General features: G+C 47.5%; 1 protein-coding gene and 1 pseudogene across 1 annotated transcript in view; one reads left to right on the forward strand and one right to left on the reverse strand.

Annotated features, from left to right (window-relative positions):
- The window catches only part of LOC115180093 (fatty acyl-CoA reductase 1), a 102876-nt gene extending 101632 nt beyond the window's left edge, over positions 1-1244 (forward strand). Inside the window, exons 10-12 of the mRNA XM_029742005.1 lie at positions 236-365; positions 837-964; positions 1059-1244. Of these exons, the coding sequence (XP_029597865.1) occupies positions 236-365; positions 837-964; positions 1059-1221 (421 nt within the window). The 3' untranslated portion in view covers positions 1222-1244. The remainder of the gene's footprint in view (positions 1-235; positions 366-836; positions 965-1058) is intronic.
- On the reverse strand, positions 121-15554 carry LOC115180142 (mineralocorticoid receptor-like; annotated as a pseudogene).
- Positions 15555-16244: the final 690 nt, after the last annotated feature.

A 16244-nucleotide genomic window follows, 5' to 3' on the forward strand; every position in this document is an offset into this window, starting at 1 on the left:
GTCATTAGACCATTGTTCGGTCTATGAAAATGTAACTACCTACTTGTTTTCAACCCAATCAACACAGTGTGATGTAAAAAATAAAATGATCTGTAATCATAAAGAAATAAGAAATCAGTGTTTGCTGCATACAAGTGATCTTTAATGAAGTCTTCAGTGAAACGAACATTACAATTGTGTTATATACATGCAGTACATTTGGACGGAGATCCTCCATTCCTCCCTCTCTGTGTAGGATGATGCGTATCTTCAACCGGCTGCACAAGGCCATCGGCCTGCTGGAGTACTTCAGCAGTCAGGACTGGGAGTGGAACTCAGAGAACATGAACATGCTGATGAGCCACCTCAGCCCTGAGGACAGGAAGGTACAGTAGACTCAGCATCCATCCTCTATGCACACACTGTATCTCCGCATGTTGATGTATATAGTCAATGGTATGTTTTTCACCTAGTAATGCCACCAAGCCATCATTTCAGCTCAAACAAACAGCTTTATTGATTTCAAGACAACAGGTCACTAATACGGCAGCGTAGCCTAGTGTTTAGAGCGTTGGACTAGTAACCGAAAGGTTGCAAGATCGAATCCCCGAGCTGACAAGGTAAACATCTGTCGTTCTACCCCTGAACAAGGCAGTTAACCCACTGTTCCTAGGCCGTCATCGAAAATAAAAATTTGTTCTTAACTGACTTGCCTAGTTAAAGGTAAAATAAAGTACTTACATCATTCAATTTCAGAAGGTTAAATTATAGATATCCCAAAGGTTTTCATAATCGACAGAATGTGACCATAATAGCCATGTCGTACTGCACATCAACATCCTAACTCTCTCTCCCAGACATTCAACTTTGACGTGCGTCAGCTGAACTGGCCGGAGTACATAGAGAACTACTGCATCGGCACCAAGAAGTACGTTCTGAATGAAGACATGTCCGACATCCCTGCAGCCAGGCAACACCTCAGGAAGTGAGTAGACTACTTACAGGGCTGACTGTGTTTGTTCCTGTCTTATTTTGAAGAAGGATGTAAATGACAGTGTACTTCCATCTCCCTCCCTCAGGCTGAGGAACATCCGCTACACATTCAACACTCTACTGCTGGTCTTCATCTGGAGGGTGTTCATCGCCCGCTCTCAGATGGCCAGGAACATCTGGTACTTTGTGGTCAGCCTCTGCTTCAAGTTCCTCTCCTACTTCAGGGCCTCCAGCACACTCACCAACTGATGACCAACTGACTGTTGACCAGCTGAACGCCCTGCTCGCCTCCTCAACCAGACCTCACCCCTCAGACCTCCAGCAGCACACAACCCCACTCCTCAACCAGACCACACCCCTCAGACCTCCAGCAGCACACAACCCCACTCCTCAACCAGACCACACCCCTCAGACCCAGCAGCACACAACCCCACTCCTCAACCAGACCACACCCCTCAGACCTCCAGCAGCACACAACCCCACTCCTCAACCAGACCACACCCCTCAGACCTCCAGCAGCACACAACCCCACTCCTCAACCAGACCACACCCCTCAGACCTCCAGCAGCACACAACCCCACTCCTCAACCAGACCACACCCCTCAGACCTCCAGCAGCACACAACCCCACTCCTCAACCAGACCACACCCCTCAGACCTCCAGCAGGATACAACCCCACTCCTCAACCAGACCACACCCCTCAGACCTCCAGCAGCACACAACCCCACTCCTCAACCAGACCACACCCCTCAGACCTCCAGCAGCACACAACCCCACTCCTCAACCAGACCACACCCCTCAGACCTCCAGCAGGATACAACCCCACTCCTCAACCAGACCACACCCCTCAGACCTCCAGCAGGATACAACCCCACTCCTCAACCAGACCACACCCCTCAGACCCAGCAGCACACAACCCCACTCCTCAACCAGACCACACCCCTCAGACCTCCAGCAGGATACAACCCCACTCCTCAACCAGACCACACCCCTCAGACCTCCAGCAGGACACAACCCCACTCCTCAACCAGACCACACCCCTCAGACCTCCAGCAGCACACAACCCCACTCCTCAACCAGACCACACCCCTCAGACCTCCAGCAGCACACAACCCCACTCCTCAACCAGACCACACCCCTCAGACCTCCAGCAGGATACAACCCCACTCCTCAACCAGACCACACCCCTCAGACCTCCAGCAGCACACAACCCCACTCCTCAACCAGACCACACCCCTCAGACCTCCAGCAGCACACAACCCCACTCCTCAACCAGACCACACCCCTCAGACCTCCAGCAGGATACAACCCCACTCCTCAACCAGACCACACCCCTCAGACCTCCAGCAGCACACAACCCCACTCCTCAACCAGACCACACCCCTCAGACCTCCAGCAGGATACAACCCCACTCCTCAACCAGACCACACCCCTCAGACCTCCAGCAGGATACAACCCCACTCCTCAACCAGACCACACCCCTCAGACCTCCAGCAGCACACAACCCCACTCCTCAACCAGACCTCACCCCTCAGACCTCCAGCAGGACACAACCCCACTCCTCAACCAGACCTCACCCCTCAGACCTCCAGCAGGATACAACCCCACTCCTCAACCAGACCACACCCCTCAGACCTCCAGCAGGATACAACCCCACTCCTCAACCAGACCACACCCCTCAGACCTCCAGCAGCACACAACCCCACTCCTCAACCAGACCACACCCCTCAGACCTCCAGCAGCACACAACCCCACTCCTCAACCAGACCACACCCCTCAGACCTCCAGCAGGATACAACCCCACTCCTCAACCAGACCACACCCCTCAGACCTCCAGCAGGATACAACCCCACTCCTCAACCAGACCACACCCCTCAGACCTCCAGCAGGACACAACCCCACTCCTCAACCAGACCACACCCCTCAGACCTCCAGCAGGACACAACCCCACTCCTCAATCAGACCACACCCCTCAGACCTCCAGCAGGATACAACCCCACTCCTCAACCAGACCACACCCCTCAGACCTCCAGCAGGATACAACCCCACTCCTCAACCAGACCACACCCCTCAGACCTCCAGCAGGACACAACCCCACTCCTCAACCAGACCTCACCCCTCAGACCTCCAGCAGGACACAACCCCACTCCTCAACCAGACCTCACCCCTCAGACCTCCAGCAGCACACAACCCCACTCCTCAACCAGACCACACCCCTCAGACCTCCAGCAGCACACAACCCCACTCCTCAACCAGACACTGTTCCTTCTGACCCTGTTGTACGTCATACAGTAAAACCACTACGTAAGTGTTATTTATTTTCTAACTACGGCTTTTCTTAAAGCGACAGATTACATATGCAACAATAAACCCATTGTATACTCTCCCCACGTTTTTGCTCATAGTTTACGTCCTCCCCAACCCAGATACAATGTCTTGGAATAGAGGATTTTTTTGCATACTTGAAATACTGTATATCAAACCTCCACTGAAAGACAATTTCTGTACATTGACTCTTAATGTGTGAATCCTGAGATATCCATGGCCTCTCTTCTTCCATGGGCGATGTGTTTTTACCTTGTATTGGTTTGTACTGACAGAATATTTGGGAACCTGTACTCTGTAGCGAGGCCAGCTAAGGATATCCGAGAGTAACTTCAGTGTTGATCACATTAAGGGCTTTATTCAATCTGTAAAGTTGAAGCATTACAGACTCCGCAATATAAATGAAAGGTCATTTCCAATTGAGCCAACATGTGCAGCTTTTACCGTGAATGCAGTCTGCAAAATGCAGGAACATTCCCTTTGTTTGAATCATGCTGTAAAGCTGAACTTCTGATGCGGATTGAATGAAGCCCTAAATCTTGACCACTGGAGACCGCTACTGTAGTACTACTAACGCTTGACAACTACTGAATATTGACATCGGTATGTTTGACATAACGCATAAGACTCATTCTTTGTTTTACTAGGTGTCCACTTTTTGCCTGTTTTGTACAGCAGTTTATATTGAAACTAAGTTGACTATTTTTTCATCTTTATAAATAATTGCGTCAAACTAAGGCTTGTCTTAAGTGGTACAGTGCATTCGGAAAGTATTCAGACCCCTTGACTTTTTCCAAATTTTGTTACATTACAGCCTTGTTCTAAAATTGGTTAAATAAATGTTTTTCCTCAACCTACACACAATACCAAAGCGAAAACAGGTTTAGACATTTTTGAAAATGTATTAAATAAACAGAAATACCCTATTTACATGAAGTATTCAGACATTTGCTATGAGACTCAATTGAGCTCAGGTGCATCCTGTTTCCATTGATCATCCTTGAGCTGTTTCTACAACTTGGAGTCCACCTGTGGTAAATTCAATTGATTGGACATGATTTGGAAAGGCACACAACTGTCTAAGGTCCCACAGTTGACAGTGCATGTCAGAGCAAAAACCAAGCCATGAGGTCGAAGGAATTGTCCGTAGAGCTCTGAGACAGGATTGTGTTGAGGCACAGATCTGGGGAAGGGTACCAAAAGATTTCTGCAGCATTGAAGGTCCCCAAGAACACAGTGGCCTCCATCATTCTTAAATGGAAGAAGTTTGGAACCACCAATACTCTTTCTAGAGCTGGCTGCCCAGCAATCGTCACGTCTGGAGGAATCTGGCACTATCCCTACGGTGAAGCATGGTGGTGGCAGCATTATGCTGTGGGGATGTTTTTCAGCAGCAGGGACTGGGAGACTAGTCAGGATAGAAGGAAAGATGAACGGAGCAAAGTACAGAGAGCCTTGATGAAAAACCTGCTCCAGAGCGCTCAGGACATCAGACTGGGGCAAAGGTTCACCTTCCAACAGGACAACAACCCTAAGCACACAGCCAAGACAACGCAGGAGTGGCTTTGGGACAAGTCTCTGAATGTCCGTGGCCCAGCCAGAGCCCGGACTTGAACCCGATCAAACATCTCTAGAGACCTGAACATCGCTGTGCAGCGACGTTCCCCATCCAACCTGACAGAGCTTGATAGGATCTGCAGAGCAGAATGGGAGAAACTCCCCAAATACAGGTGTGCCAAACTTATAGCGTCATACCAAAGAAGACTCAAGGCTGTAATCGCTGCCAAAGGTGCTTCAACAAAGTACTGAGTAAAGGGTCTGAATATTTATGTAAATGTGATACTTCAGTTTTTATAAATTTGCTCAAATTTATAAAGACCTGTTTTTGCTTTGTCATTATGGGGTATTGTGTGTAGATGGGGGGGCAATTTAATCAATTTTAGAATAAGGCTGTAATGTAACAGTGTGGAAAAAGTCAATGGGTCTGAATACTTTCCGAATGCACTGTAGATGGTGACAGTATCATATATAAACAAGTTTAGGAGATGTGTAAATAGTTGTATATTATTTTTCTAGACTACTTAAAAGAGTAGTATTCCTGAGGGTTGATTCTGCAGGAGTCTGACTACCACAGAGCTCCCCAGACTCGATCTGAAGTGTTACTTGTGGCAGACAGCAGCAGTCCACTTTATGAGATGATACATCTATATACAGTGTCTATGGTAGAAGTCTTGACTAAATGTACCCCAAATCCTCCCTCTGGAAAAACATGTTTCCATGTGAGCCAGTAATGGTGTGCAACAATGGTGACCGTCCTTTCCTACATTCAGTAGGGGACTATGAACCAAATGCATGCCCAACAGAGAAAATGGCTTTTCCTGTACAATGAAGTTGAACAAAATGTCTTGCTTGTTATGGATCTTGGCATCTGTCATGTTGATAACAAAGCAGTGTCTTTGTTATGGTACATAGTGGAAGCAGAGCACTGTGGGTAGATCAGAGCTAACTGGGCAGTGTTCTGTGAACTGCAACACTTATGACTTTGTTTATTTTGTTGAATTTTCCTTTTTCAAATGTAATTGGCAAATGTTAAACGACCCTCTTCCTGCTCTGAAAACACTTAGTTTGTTTGGCAAAACATGAATAAACCAAAAGACAACAAATTGGTCAGTGTGCTAATCATTCTGCTTCATACACTGCTGCCTCATGTAGAAACTAGATTTAGCCTACTTCCATGGCTGCGTTCTTACAGGCAGCCCAATTCTGATCTTTTTTTAACTAATTGGTCTTTTGACCAATCAGATCTGAAAAAGATTGGACGTGAAAAGATCTGATGTGATTGGTCAAAAGACCAATTAGTGGGAAAAAAGATCTGAAATGGACTACCTGTGTAAGCGCAGGCTAAGAGCATGCACCATCACCAGAAGATAGTGGGATACCAAACGAGAGATATTTAAATGAATGTAAAGTGTACAACATGAAGTGGTGAAGTGCACTAAAACACATTTAATAGGACATCTCCCATTGACAGATGTGAAACAGATACTGAACAACAGTGCAAATAGATAGAAAAATAACAAAGATGACATGTTAATGGTATGAATGATAACATAGAAGGATCAGATTTCATTCAGCCTAACTTACAGATGACAACGTCCCAATAACCTTTACACACTAAGCCTGATAAAACAGGGGAGTTAGCTGCTTTCCATTTTCTAGTGTAAAATACATACTTACAGGATATAAATATATTATAATGGTAGTCATATGAGGATACTGTCCAAAACAATAAATAGAACAATTATGATTGTCGGATCCTAATCAGTTTACTCTTATTTGGTTCAAAACAAACTCCCAGCAATCCACATACTTGTGATTAGAGACTTCTCTTCCTGGATTCCCCCCTTCCTGGATTCCCCCACAGGTGAAGGGACAGTAGGTGCACGATCAGCAGCAGGCTCCAGGTCCCATATCCACAAAACATCTCACAGTAGGAGTGCTGATCTAGGATCTGTCCATATAATCTTATCTTATGATCCAAAAGGGCGAAACTGATCCAAGCTCAGCACTCCTACTCAGAGAGCTTTGTGAGTATGGGCGCAGGTCAGAGGGCTACTCCTGTACGTGTCAGGAGCGGAGCAGCACGGTTGTTCACATGGGGATCTGGGAGAACCACCTGGAAATAGAGAACATGTAGAGGTACAGTGTAAATACACTAATATCAAATCAAATTTATTTATATAGCCCTTCGTATATCAGCTGAAATCTCAAAGTGCTGTACAGAAACCCAGCCTAAAACCCCAAACAGCAAGCAATGCATGTGAAAGAGGCACGGTGGGTAGGAAAAACTCCCTAGGAAAAACTCCCTAGAAAGGCCAAAAACCTAGGAAGAAACCTAGAGAGGAACCAGGCTATGAGGGGTGGCCAGTCCTCTTCTGGCTGTGCCGGGTGGATATTATAACAGAACATGGTCAAGATGTTAAAATGTTCATAAATGACCAGCATGGTCAAATAATAATAATCATTGTAGTTGTCGAGGGTGCAACAAGCACGTCCGGTGAACAGGTCAGGGTTCCGTAGCCGCAGGCAGAATAGTTGAAACTGGAGCAGCAGCACGGCCAGGTGGACTGGGGACAGCAAGGAGTCATCATGTCAAGTAGTCCTGAGGCATGGTCCTAGGGCTCAGGTCCTCCGAGAGAAAGAAAGAAAGAGAGAAAGAGAGAATTAGAGAGAGCATATTTAAATTCACACAGGACACCGGATAAGACAAGAGAATACTCCAGATGAAACAGACTGACCCTAGCCCCCCGGCACATAAACTACTGCAGCATAAATACTGGAGGCTGAGACAGATAATACCAGTGAGACACAGGGAAACCGGTACATGTAAGGATTTACCATCATTTTGAACATAGAAGACTGGGCTCACCTCTCTAGGTTTATATGGGCCTAGTTTGAAGCGACAGCAGACTATGTCGAAACAGAAGCCAACAAACCCATGGATCATGCCTGTGGGAGAGAGAAGATCAATGAAGATGTTCAGGGTGCATTTCTCTAACGTGGCACAGTATCAGGCTGGCAAAGCAGCCGTGGAATGATTTGTGAGACATGAAGAGTATGAGGTCTGCCCATGACCCTGGGTGGTAAGAGTGAGTGTTGTCTGGACCTGTGGTGGAGAAGATACCCCCGATGATGCCACAGAGTCGTACCAGGTACTGCCAGAGGGGCATGTGCTGCTCACTGACCGTCACCATCAGAGAGCTGGTGTCGTACTTCCTAAAGATCCCAGACACGCCGTGGCTGCCCGCCGCATGGTTGCTCACCCGCTACTAGACCAGACAGTGGGTAGGTAGAGTGGGGAAGGGGGTTATGGTTATTCTCTCCTTTACACACACACACACACACACACACACACACACACACACACACACACACACACACACACACAGGCCTTTCTAGCATTAGCCTTTGTGTATGTGAATGTGTGTTTGTAAGACAGAAATCTATGACTGTCTCAGGTGGTGGTGTTATACAGCGGAGCTAGAAGTAACTTTTGGCAGCCAGCAGAGGGAGCTGAATGGACTGGATGGATGGATGGATCCATCAATCATCTGAACCCACTGCAGCATCCTCCATCATGGTCAACATCGAATAGAATTTCTTTCCCCCTGATGGTTAATATGAGGATTTGGGGAAGGTAGGCTGATACTAGATCTGTGCCTAAATCAGGACTTACCCTCTCTGTATCTCTGCCGACATCTTGGACGTGTGCAGTTTGGTAGGTACCACCGTAATGAAATACTGGAACATCTCATTATCTGCAACAACAAGACAAAGAGCAAAGCCTTTTAGCCCATCCATCTAGTGACAGACTACACAGAATACTTCTAGAAAAGGTGAAATAGGGGGCTTCAGTTCTTTCCCCTGGAGAAACTAGGCTGCTTTGAACGGCAAGTGAATGAAAGCAAGCCTGCAGTAAATCCACTTCAAACGGATACAAATAGCTACATTTTCTCCCTGCAAACTCATGACGCCATTCTGAGCAGAATAGGCTGGAAGCTACACATTGAGTAACAGCTGAATGAGGTTTAATAAGAACATATTCATGTGTTTACTTCCTGGTCTCAGTGAGGAGGAGCAGTAATTTACGGTAGCTGGTGATTTTCTCTGTTCCGTCCAGAGGATTGATGATGCCGGAGATTTCTTCTCCGAAAGACAGATGGTCTATCCGATGGGAGAAGTTGTACGCTGCAATGCATTGATGAAACCCAGCTCACATGCAGTCAGGTGGAATGCGACAGTGAAAACCTCTATTTGGGAGTGAATCATTCTGAGAAAATAGTTATTTGGCACTGCATTAGAATAGATACGGCTCTTATCTATCACTTGAAACATGCAATGTAAGCAACCAGAGAACAGTACTAATGTTGTCCTTGTCAAAAACAAATAACTTATGCAAATGAGTGTCACCCTTCCTGGTCAGGCTGACAGAGAACTTACAAAAGCTGCTATATGAGCATGGCCACGAGGATGATGAATAGGCCTGAGAAAGACAGAGGGTTAGACAGAGGGTTAGACAGAGGGTTAGACAGAGGGTTAGACAGAGGGTTAGACAGAGGGTTGGACACAGGGTTGGACACAGGGTTGGACACAGGGTTGGACACAGGGTTGGACAGAGGGTTGGACAGAGGGTTAGACACAGGGTTAGACACAGGGTTAGACAGAGGGTTGGACAGAGGGTTGGACACAGGGTTGGACACAGGGTTGGACAGAGGGTTAGACACAGGGTTAGACACAGGGTTAGACACAGGGTTAGACACAGGGTTAGACACAGGGTTAGACACAGGGTTAGACAGAGGGTTGGACAGAGGGTTGGACAGAGGGTTGGACAGAGGGTTGGACAGAGGGTTGGACAGAGGGTTGGACAGAGGGTTGGACAGAGGGTTAGACAGAGGGTTGGACAGAGGGTTGGACAGAGGGTTGGACAGAGGGTTGGACAGAGGGTTGGACAGAGGGTTAGACAGAGGGTTAGACAGAGGGTTGGACAGAGGGTTGGACAGAGGGTTGGACAGAGGGTTGGACAGAGGGTTAGACAGAGGGTTAGACAGAGGGTTAGACAGAGGGTTAGACAGAGGGTTGGACAGAGGGTTGGACAGAGGGTTAGACAGAGGGTTGGACAGAGGGTTGGACAGAGGGTTGGACAGAGGGTTGGACAGAGGGTTGGACAGAGGGTTGGAAGCGTGAGGAGCATTTTCATCAAAAATAAATATACTGTGCTCTATAGGTTGAGTGCCCTTTTTTCTCATCAATCATAAATCATTCACAGCATCAATTTGTGGAGCTTGGAAGATTCTAACGTATGAGACAAACTCCATGAACCTCTGAGTCTGTGGAAGTATTACATAGCTTTCCCCCATGACACCCATAAAGAATGATTTACATACAACATGCACTTAAATATAACCCTGTTGTTCGGGCCCTGAATGCTGATTGGTTGAAAGCCGTGGTATATCAGACTGTATACCCTGGGTATGACAAAACATGTATTTTTACTGCTCTAATTACATTGGTAACCAGTTTATAACAGCAATAAGGCACCTCAGGGGTTTGTGATATATGGCCAATGTACCACGGCTAAGGGCTGTGTCCAGGCACTCCACGTTGCGTTGTGCATTAGAACAGCCCTCAGCTGTGGTATATTGGCCCTATATGACAAACCCCTGAGGTGACTTATTGCTTAAATATATCACGCTTATAGAAATGTGTACTGGTATCTTACTTTCCCACTGTGATGTGGAAGTTCCCAGCCACTTTGTTGACGTGCCCATGTATCCTACAGGCACTTAAGGGCTCTGAGGCGGTCCCCTCTCTGAAGACACACACACATACTTTGTAGGAAAACATATCTGTACTTAATGCATTTTCCCAACACCTCAGTAGTGATGCATTTTGCATGAGAGCCCTACCAACCTTGGGCAGGCCTACTAACCTAGAGGGCAAGGCACGCCTACTAACCTTGGGGGCAAGGCACGCCTACTAACCTAGGGGGCAAGGCACGCCTACTAACCTTGGGGGCAAGGCACGCCTACTAACCTTGGGGGCAAGGCAGGTCTACTAACCTAGAGGGCAAGGCACGCCTACTAACCTAGGGGGCAAGGCAGGCCTACTAACCTTGGGGGCAAGGCAGGCCTAGTAACCTTGGGGGCAAGGCAGGCCTAGTAACTTTGGGGGCAAGGCAGGCCTACTAACCTTGGGGGCAAGGCAGGCCTACTAACCTTGGGGGCAAGGCAGGCCTACTAACCTAGAGGGCAAGGCAGGCCTAGTAACCTTGGGGGCAAGGCAGGCCTACTAACCTTGGGGGCAAGGCAGGCCTACTAACCTTGGGGGCAAGGCAGGCCTACTAACCTTGGGGGCAAGGCAGGCCTACTAACCTTGGGGGCAAGGCAGGTCTACTAACCTTGGGGGCAAGGCAGGTCTACTAACCTTGGGGGCAAGGCAGGTCTACTAACCTTGGGGGCAAGGCAGGCCTACTAACCTTGGGGGCAAGGCAGGCCTACTAACCTTGGGGGCAAGGCAGGCCTACTAACCTTGGGGGCAAGGCAGGCCTACTAACCTTGGGGGCAAGGCAGGCCTACTAACCTAGGGGGCAAGGCAAGCCTACTAACCTAGGGGGCAAGGCACGCCTACTAACCTAGGGGGCAAGGCACGCCTACTAACCTAGGGGGCAAGGCACGCCTACTAACCTAGGGGGCAAGGCACACCTACTAACCTAGGGGGCAAGGCACGCCTACTAACCTAGGGGGCAAGGCAGGCCTACTAACCTAGAGGGCAAGGCAGGCCTACTAACCTAGAGGGCAAGGCAGGCCTACTAACCTAGAGGGCAAGGCAGGCCTACTAACCTAGAGGGCAAGGCAGGCCTACTAACCTAGAGGGCAAGGCAGGCCTACTAACCTAGAGGGCAAGGCAGGCCTACTAACCTAGAGGGCAAGGCAGGCCTACTAACCTTGGGGGCAAGGCATTCCTACTAACCTTGGGGGCAAGGCAGGCCTACTAACCTTGGGGGCAAGGCAGGCCTACTAACCTTGGGGGCAAGGCAGGCCTACTAACCTTGGGGGCAAGGCAGGCCTACTAACCTTGGGGGCAAGGCAGGCCTACTAACCTTGGGGGCAAGGCAGGCCTACTAACCTTGGGGGCAAGGCAGGCCTACTAACCTTGGGGGCAAGGCAGGCCTACTAACCTTGGGGGCAAGGCAGGCCTACTAACCTTGGGGGCAAGGCAGGCCTACTAACCTTGGGGGCAAGGCACGCCTACTAACCTAGGGGGCAAGGCACGCCTACTAACCTAGGGGGCAAGGCACGCCTACTAACCTAGGGGGCAAGGCACGCCTACTAACCTTGAGGGCAAGGCACGCCTACTAACCTTGGGGGCAAGGCACGCCTACTAACCTTGGGGGCAAGGCAGGCCTACTAACCTTGGGGGCAAGGCACGCCTACTAACCTAGAGGGCAAGGCAGGCCTACTAACCTAGGGGGCAAGGCAGGCCTACTAACCTAGAGGGCAAGGCAGGCCTACTAACCTAGAGGGCAAGGCAGGCCTACTAACCTAGAGGGCAAGGCAGGCCTACTAACCTAGAGGGCAAGGCAGGCCTACTAACCTAGAGGGCAAGGCAGGCCTACTAACCTAGAGGGCAAGGCAGGCCTACTAACCTAGAGGGCAAGGCAGGCCTACTAACCTAGAGGGCAAGGCAGGCCTACTAACCTTGAGGGCAAGGCAGGCCTACTAACCTTGAGGGCAAGGCAGGCCTACTAACCTTGGGGGCAAGGCAGGCCTACTAACCTTGGGGGCAAGGCAGGCCTACTAACCTTGGGGGCAAGGCAGGCCTACTAACCTTGGGGGCAAGGCAGGCCTACTAACCTTGGGGGCAAGGCAGGCCTACTAACCTTGGGGGCAAGGCAGGCCTACTAACCTTGGGGGCAAGGCAGGCCTACTAACCTAGGGGGCAAGGCAGGCCTACTAACCTTGGGGCAAGGCAGGCCTACTAACCTTGGGGGCAAGGCAGGCCTACTAACCTTGGGGGCAAGGCAGGCCTACTAACCTTGGGGGCAAGGCAGGCCTACTAACCTTGGGGGCAAGGCAGGCCTACTAACCTTGGGGGCAAGGCAGGCCTACTAACCTTGGGGGCAAGGCAGGCCTACTAACCTTGGGGGCAAGGCAGACCTACTAACCTTGGGGGCAAGGCACGCCTACTAACCTAGGGGGCAAGGCACGCCTACTAACCTAGGGGGCAAGGCACGCCTACTAACCTAGGGGGCAAGGCACGCCTACTAACCTAGGGGGCAAGGCACACCTACTAACCTAGGGGGCAAGGCAAGCCTACTAACCTAGGGGGCAAGGCAGGCCTACTAACCTAGGGGGCAAGGCAGGCCTACTAACCTAGGGGGCAAGGCACGCCTACTAACCTAGGGGGCAAGGCACGCCTACTAACCTAGGGGGCAAGGCCGTAGGAGCTCCCTTTAGAATACTCTTGTACAAGACCTCCTGTAGAGAATGCTACTCCTTCAACCTGTTCTGTATCAGCAACAGGGTCCTAAGGAGAGTTGGGAGAAACAGGTTAACTACTCATTTCATACAGGAAGGAGGACAAAATCGTTTTTGTCTTTTGGAATGTGGTTGAGTGAGATTTTCTGACTATTAACAAAGTGCTTAAAGGACCAATCTACCATTACTACCTGAATTGTTTTACTTTTAAATTAATGATATATAGCCATTGATTATTATAGCCATTGATTATTTAAGAATAAAACATAAAAGTCTCATGAGCTTAGTTTAACTGTCTAACCCAATCAGAACCCAAAATAGAAGCTTGTTTTACTCTTTTGTTTATAAACAATTTACTTGTAAACAAACAAAGTATTGTCAGATTCCAAGATAATGTACTGGCAGTAAAACACAGTTCAGGCTTAAATAACAGCTTATCAAGATGAAACAAAATCAACATTTCTATGTACCTTGAAAAATCTTTATCCACTTCGTATTCATACTTCATCCAGGTGTCCCGATACACAAAGAACTCAAAGAAGGCCAGCAGTGCCATGGCAGTGAATGCTATCAAGGACACTATGGACGGGCGAGAGAAGAACATCAGCGACATCATTCAAAGTTGGGGCTATTGAATCAGCATTCAGACATATGTAAGCAGTATTGAGAGTGGAATCTCACCTGTCCCCCCTGTGGCTGTGGTCTCGACATAGCTCTCTGGGACCTTGGGGAAGGCATCCAGCTCCTTAACCAGACTTCCTGTACAGACGCCTCATCTTCAAGACACTCTCAAGGTCCTCCCTTCATACACCTAACCTGGGAAAGAGAAATCATACAAAATAGTCCATTATGGGTTTTTTTCTGATCTGTGTAATATAGGAATAAAACAATATGCAGGTTACCACCACCATCGCTGCACACATCGTTCATACCTGGCTAAGCTTTTTCAGGTTTTAAACAACTAATTATAAATGTTTTTCTGTGAGTTCAAAGTGCACAGCTTCTCTAAAGAGAAATGAGAACCAGCCTGAACTGTGCAATGTAGTAGGGTGTTGTAGTTTCCAACAGGCCAACATTCTACATAGTTTAGCGCAGAAAACATGGTAATTAACTACAATGACCATAATCCATTTCGCATCTACCTGTCAGGTCCGTTTCTTCTTTTTTTACACCTGCTAAGGAAGATACAAGAATGCACGATCATGAAGGGATGGATATATAGAGTACCACAGTGTGAGTCATAAAAACCTAGTGGTCAGACAAGGAAATGGTTCCAATCATTTTTCCATCATTCATTTTTCCCATAGAGGACTTTAGAAACACTTAAAATAAGGTCTGTGTTTCGTGTAGGTTTACCCTTGCGTGACGTTTTGTTAACCGTGTAAATCTCTCTGGGACAAGGTCACTTTTGATGGCTAGGTTTTATGGGTATTATGAGACCTCTATTGAGAGCAGCTGTTGCTTGGCCAGGTATCTCTAGCTGAAAATACATGATCTAAGTGATTGATAGTTGGTATTCAGTAGTCATAAAAGTATGCCTTATTTACTTTGAAGAACTACAAAACAGTGATTTTGTCAGACAGCATAGGCAGCAGCTCTATAGCGATGAGATGATGATTTAGAATAAAATAATAAAAACATCAAATAAAAAAACGTAATATAAACAACGGAAATACAGTAATGTGAATATGATGGTTAATAAGTGATAGCAGTGATGGGCAGTCACTACCACCATCATAGTACATTTATTAATTGTTTTATTCTGTGTTATTACTGCATTTAACCCAAAGTCGAAATCGAAAACCGTGATTATTTTTGTTCATAATGAACCGAAATCGAACCGACCTCAAAAAGCATTAATCGCTCAGCACTACCGCCAATAAGGTTATCTATGCAAAACAACTGAAATAACCCACCAACGTCAATCGGCTATATAGTGTTTCCTTCAATGGCTAGTGATAGTAAACATCGTACAGCCACATAACAACACCAGCATCACCAACGTAAGCTACAAGTTAGCAAAGATGCTCATGGCTGTCTGAGAACCATTCATTCATCATTGTCTCTTCTTACCTCGGTTTCATGCGTCTATACTCCGGAAAACTGATTGCAAAGCAGATATCAATTCATAACATTATAACTAATGAAACAATACGTTTGTTAGCTTCTAGCGTCCTTTACAGGGTCCTGTCTTGTCTTAGCAACACGACCACCCGCTAGGCGATATGAACTGTCAATGGTCTTTTTCCAATACCGCCACCTGTCGACGAGCTCGCGAATGGCTCTAAATGTGTTGTCATTTTACGCATTGTACACCAGATGGCGCTCAAGCCCGGGAAAATATTCTCACGCCGCATTCTTTGTCTTCTTTCAAAGCCTGTTCCCTAAAATGTAGGACATAATTTCAAATTTAGCATCAGTTTATCAAGTTCAAAACTATTTTATGTTTACAGGATGATAACTATTTGTATAAGATTCACTATTTTAGACCTAGGTATATCATGCCTAGTATTTTGCTATTGCACAATAAATTAGTGCGATAATGTTTTTATAACATACCTTTTACTTTAAACATTAAGTATACATTGCAATTCCGTTTTCCATTTTAACATATTTTTATCCCTTCATCCCTTATAATTGGCCTGCTCTGACTGCATGTTGGCACACACAACTGAAGTAACCCCAGCTGTTTAGACTTTATAATTAATTAAGAGGCATTGTTGGGCTCATGAACAGCTCACATCAGTAGGTTATGAGAATTAGGGCTAGGGTTAGCTAAAATGCTAAAATTGTCTCTGCCGCAAGTAGAAAATATCTAATCACAACCAGCCCTGCCCTGGGAACAGTCTTGGCTGCCACTAATGCGATTCTGCTCAAATAGACCAATGCAGGCGAAGTATCCTGCCTGGC

Source organism: Salmo trutta, chromosome 40 (assembly GCF_901001165.1).
Source record: "Salmo trutta chromosome 40, fSalTru1.1, whole genome shotgun sequence".
Lineage (NCBI taxonomy): Eukaryota > Metazoa > Chordata > Actinopteri > Salmoniformes > Salmonidae > Salmo > Salmo trutta.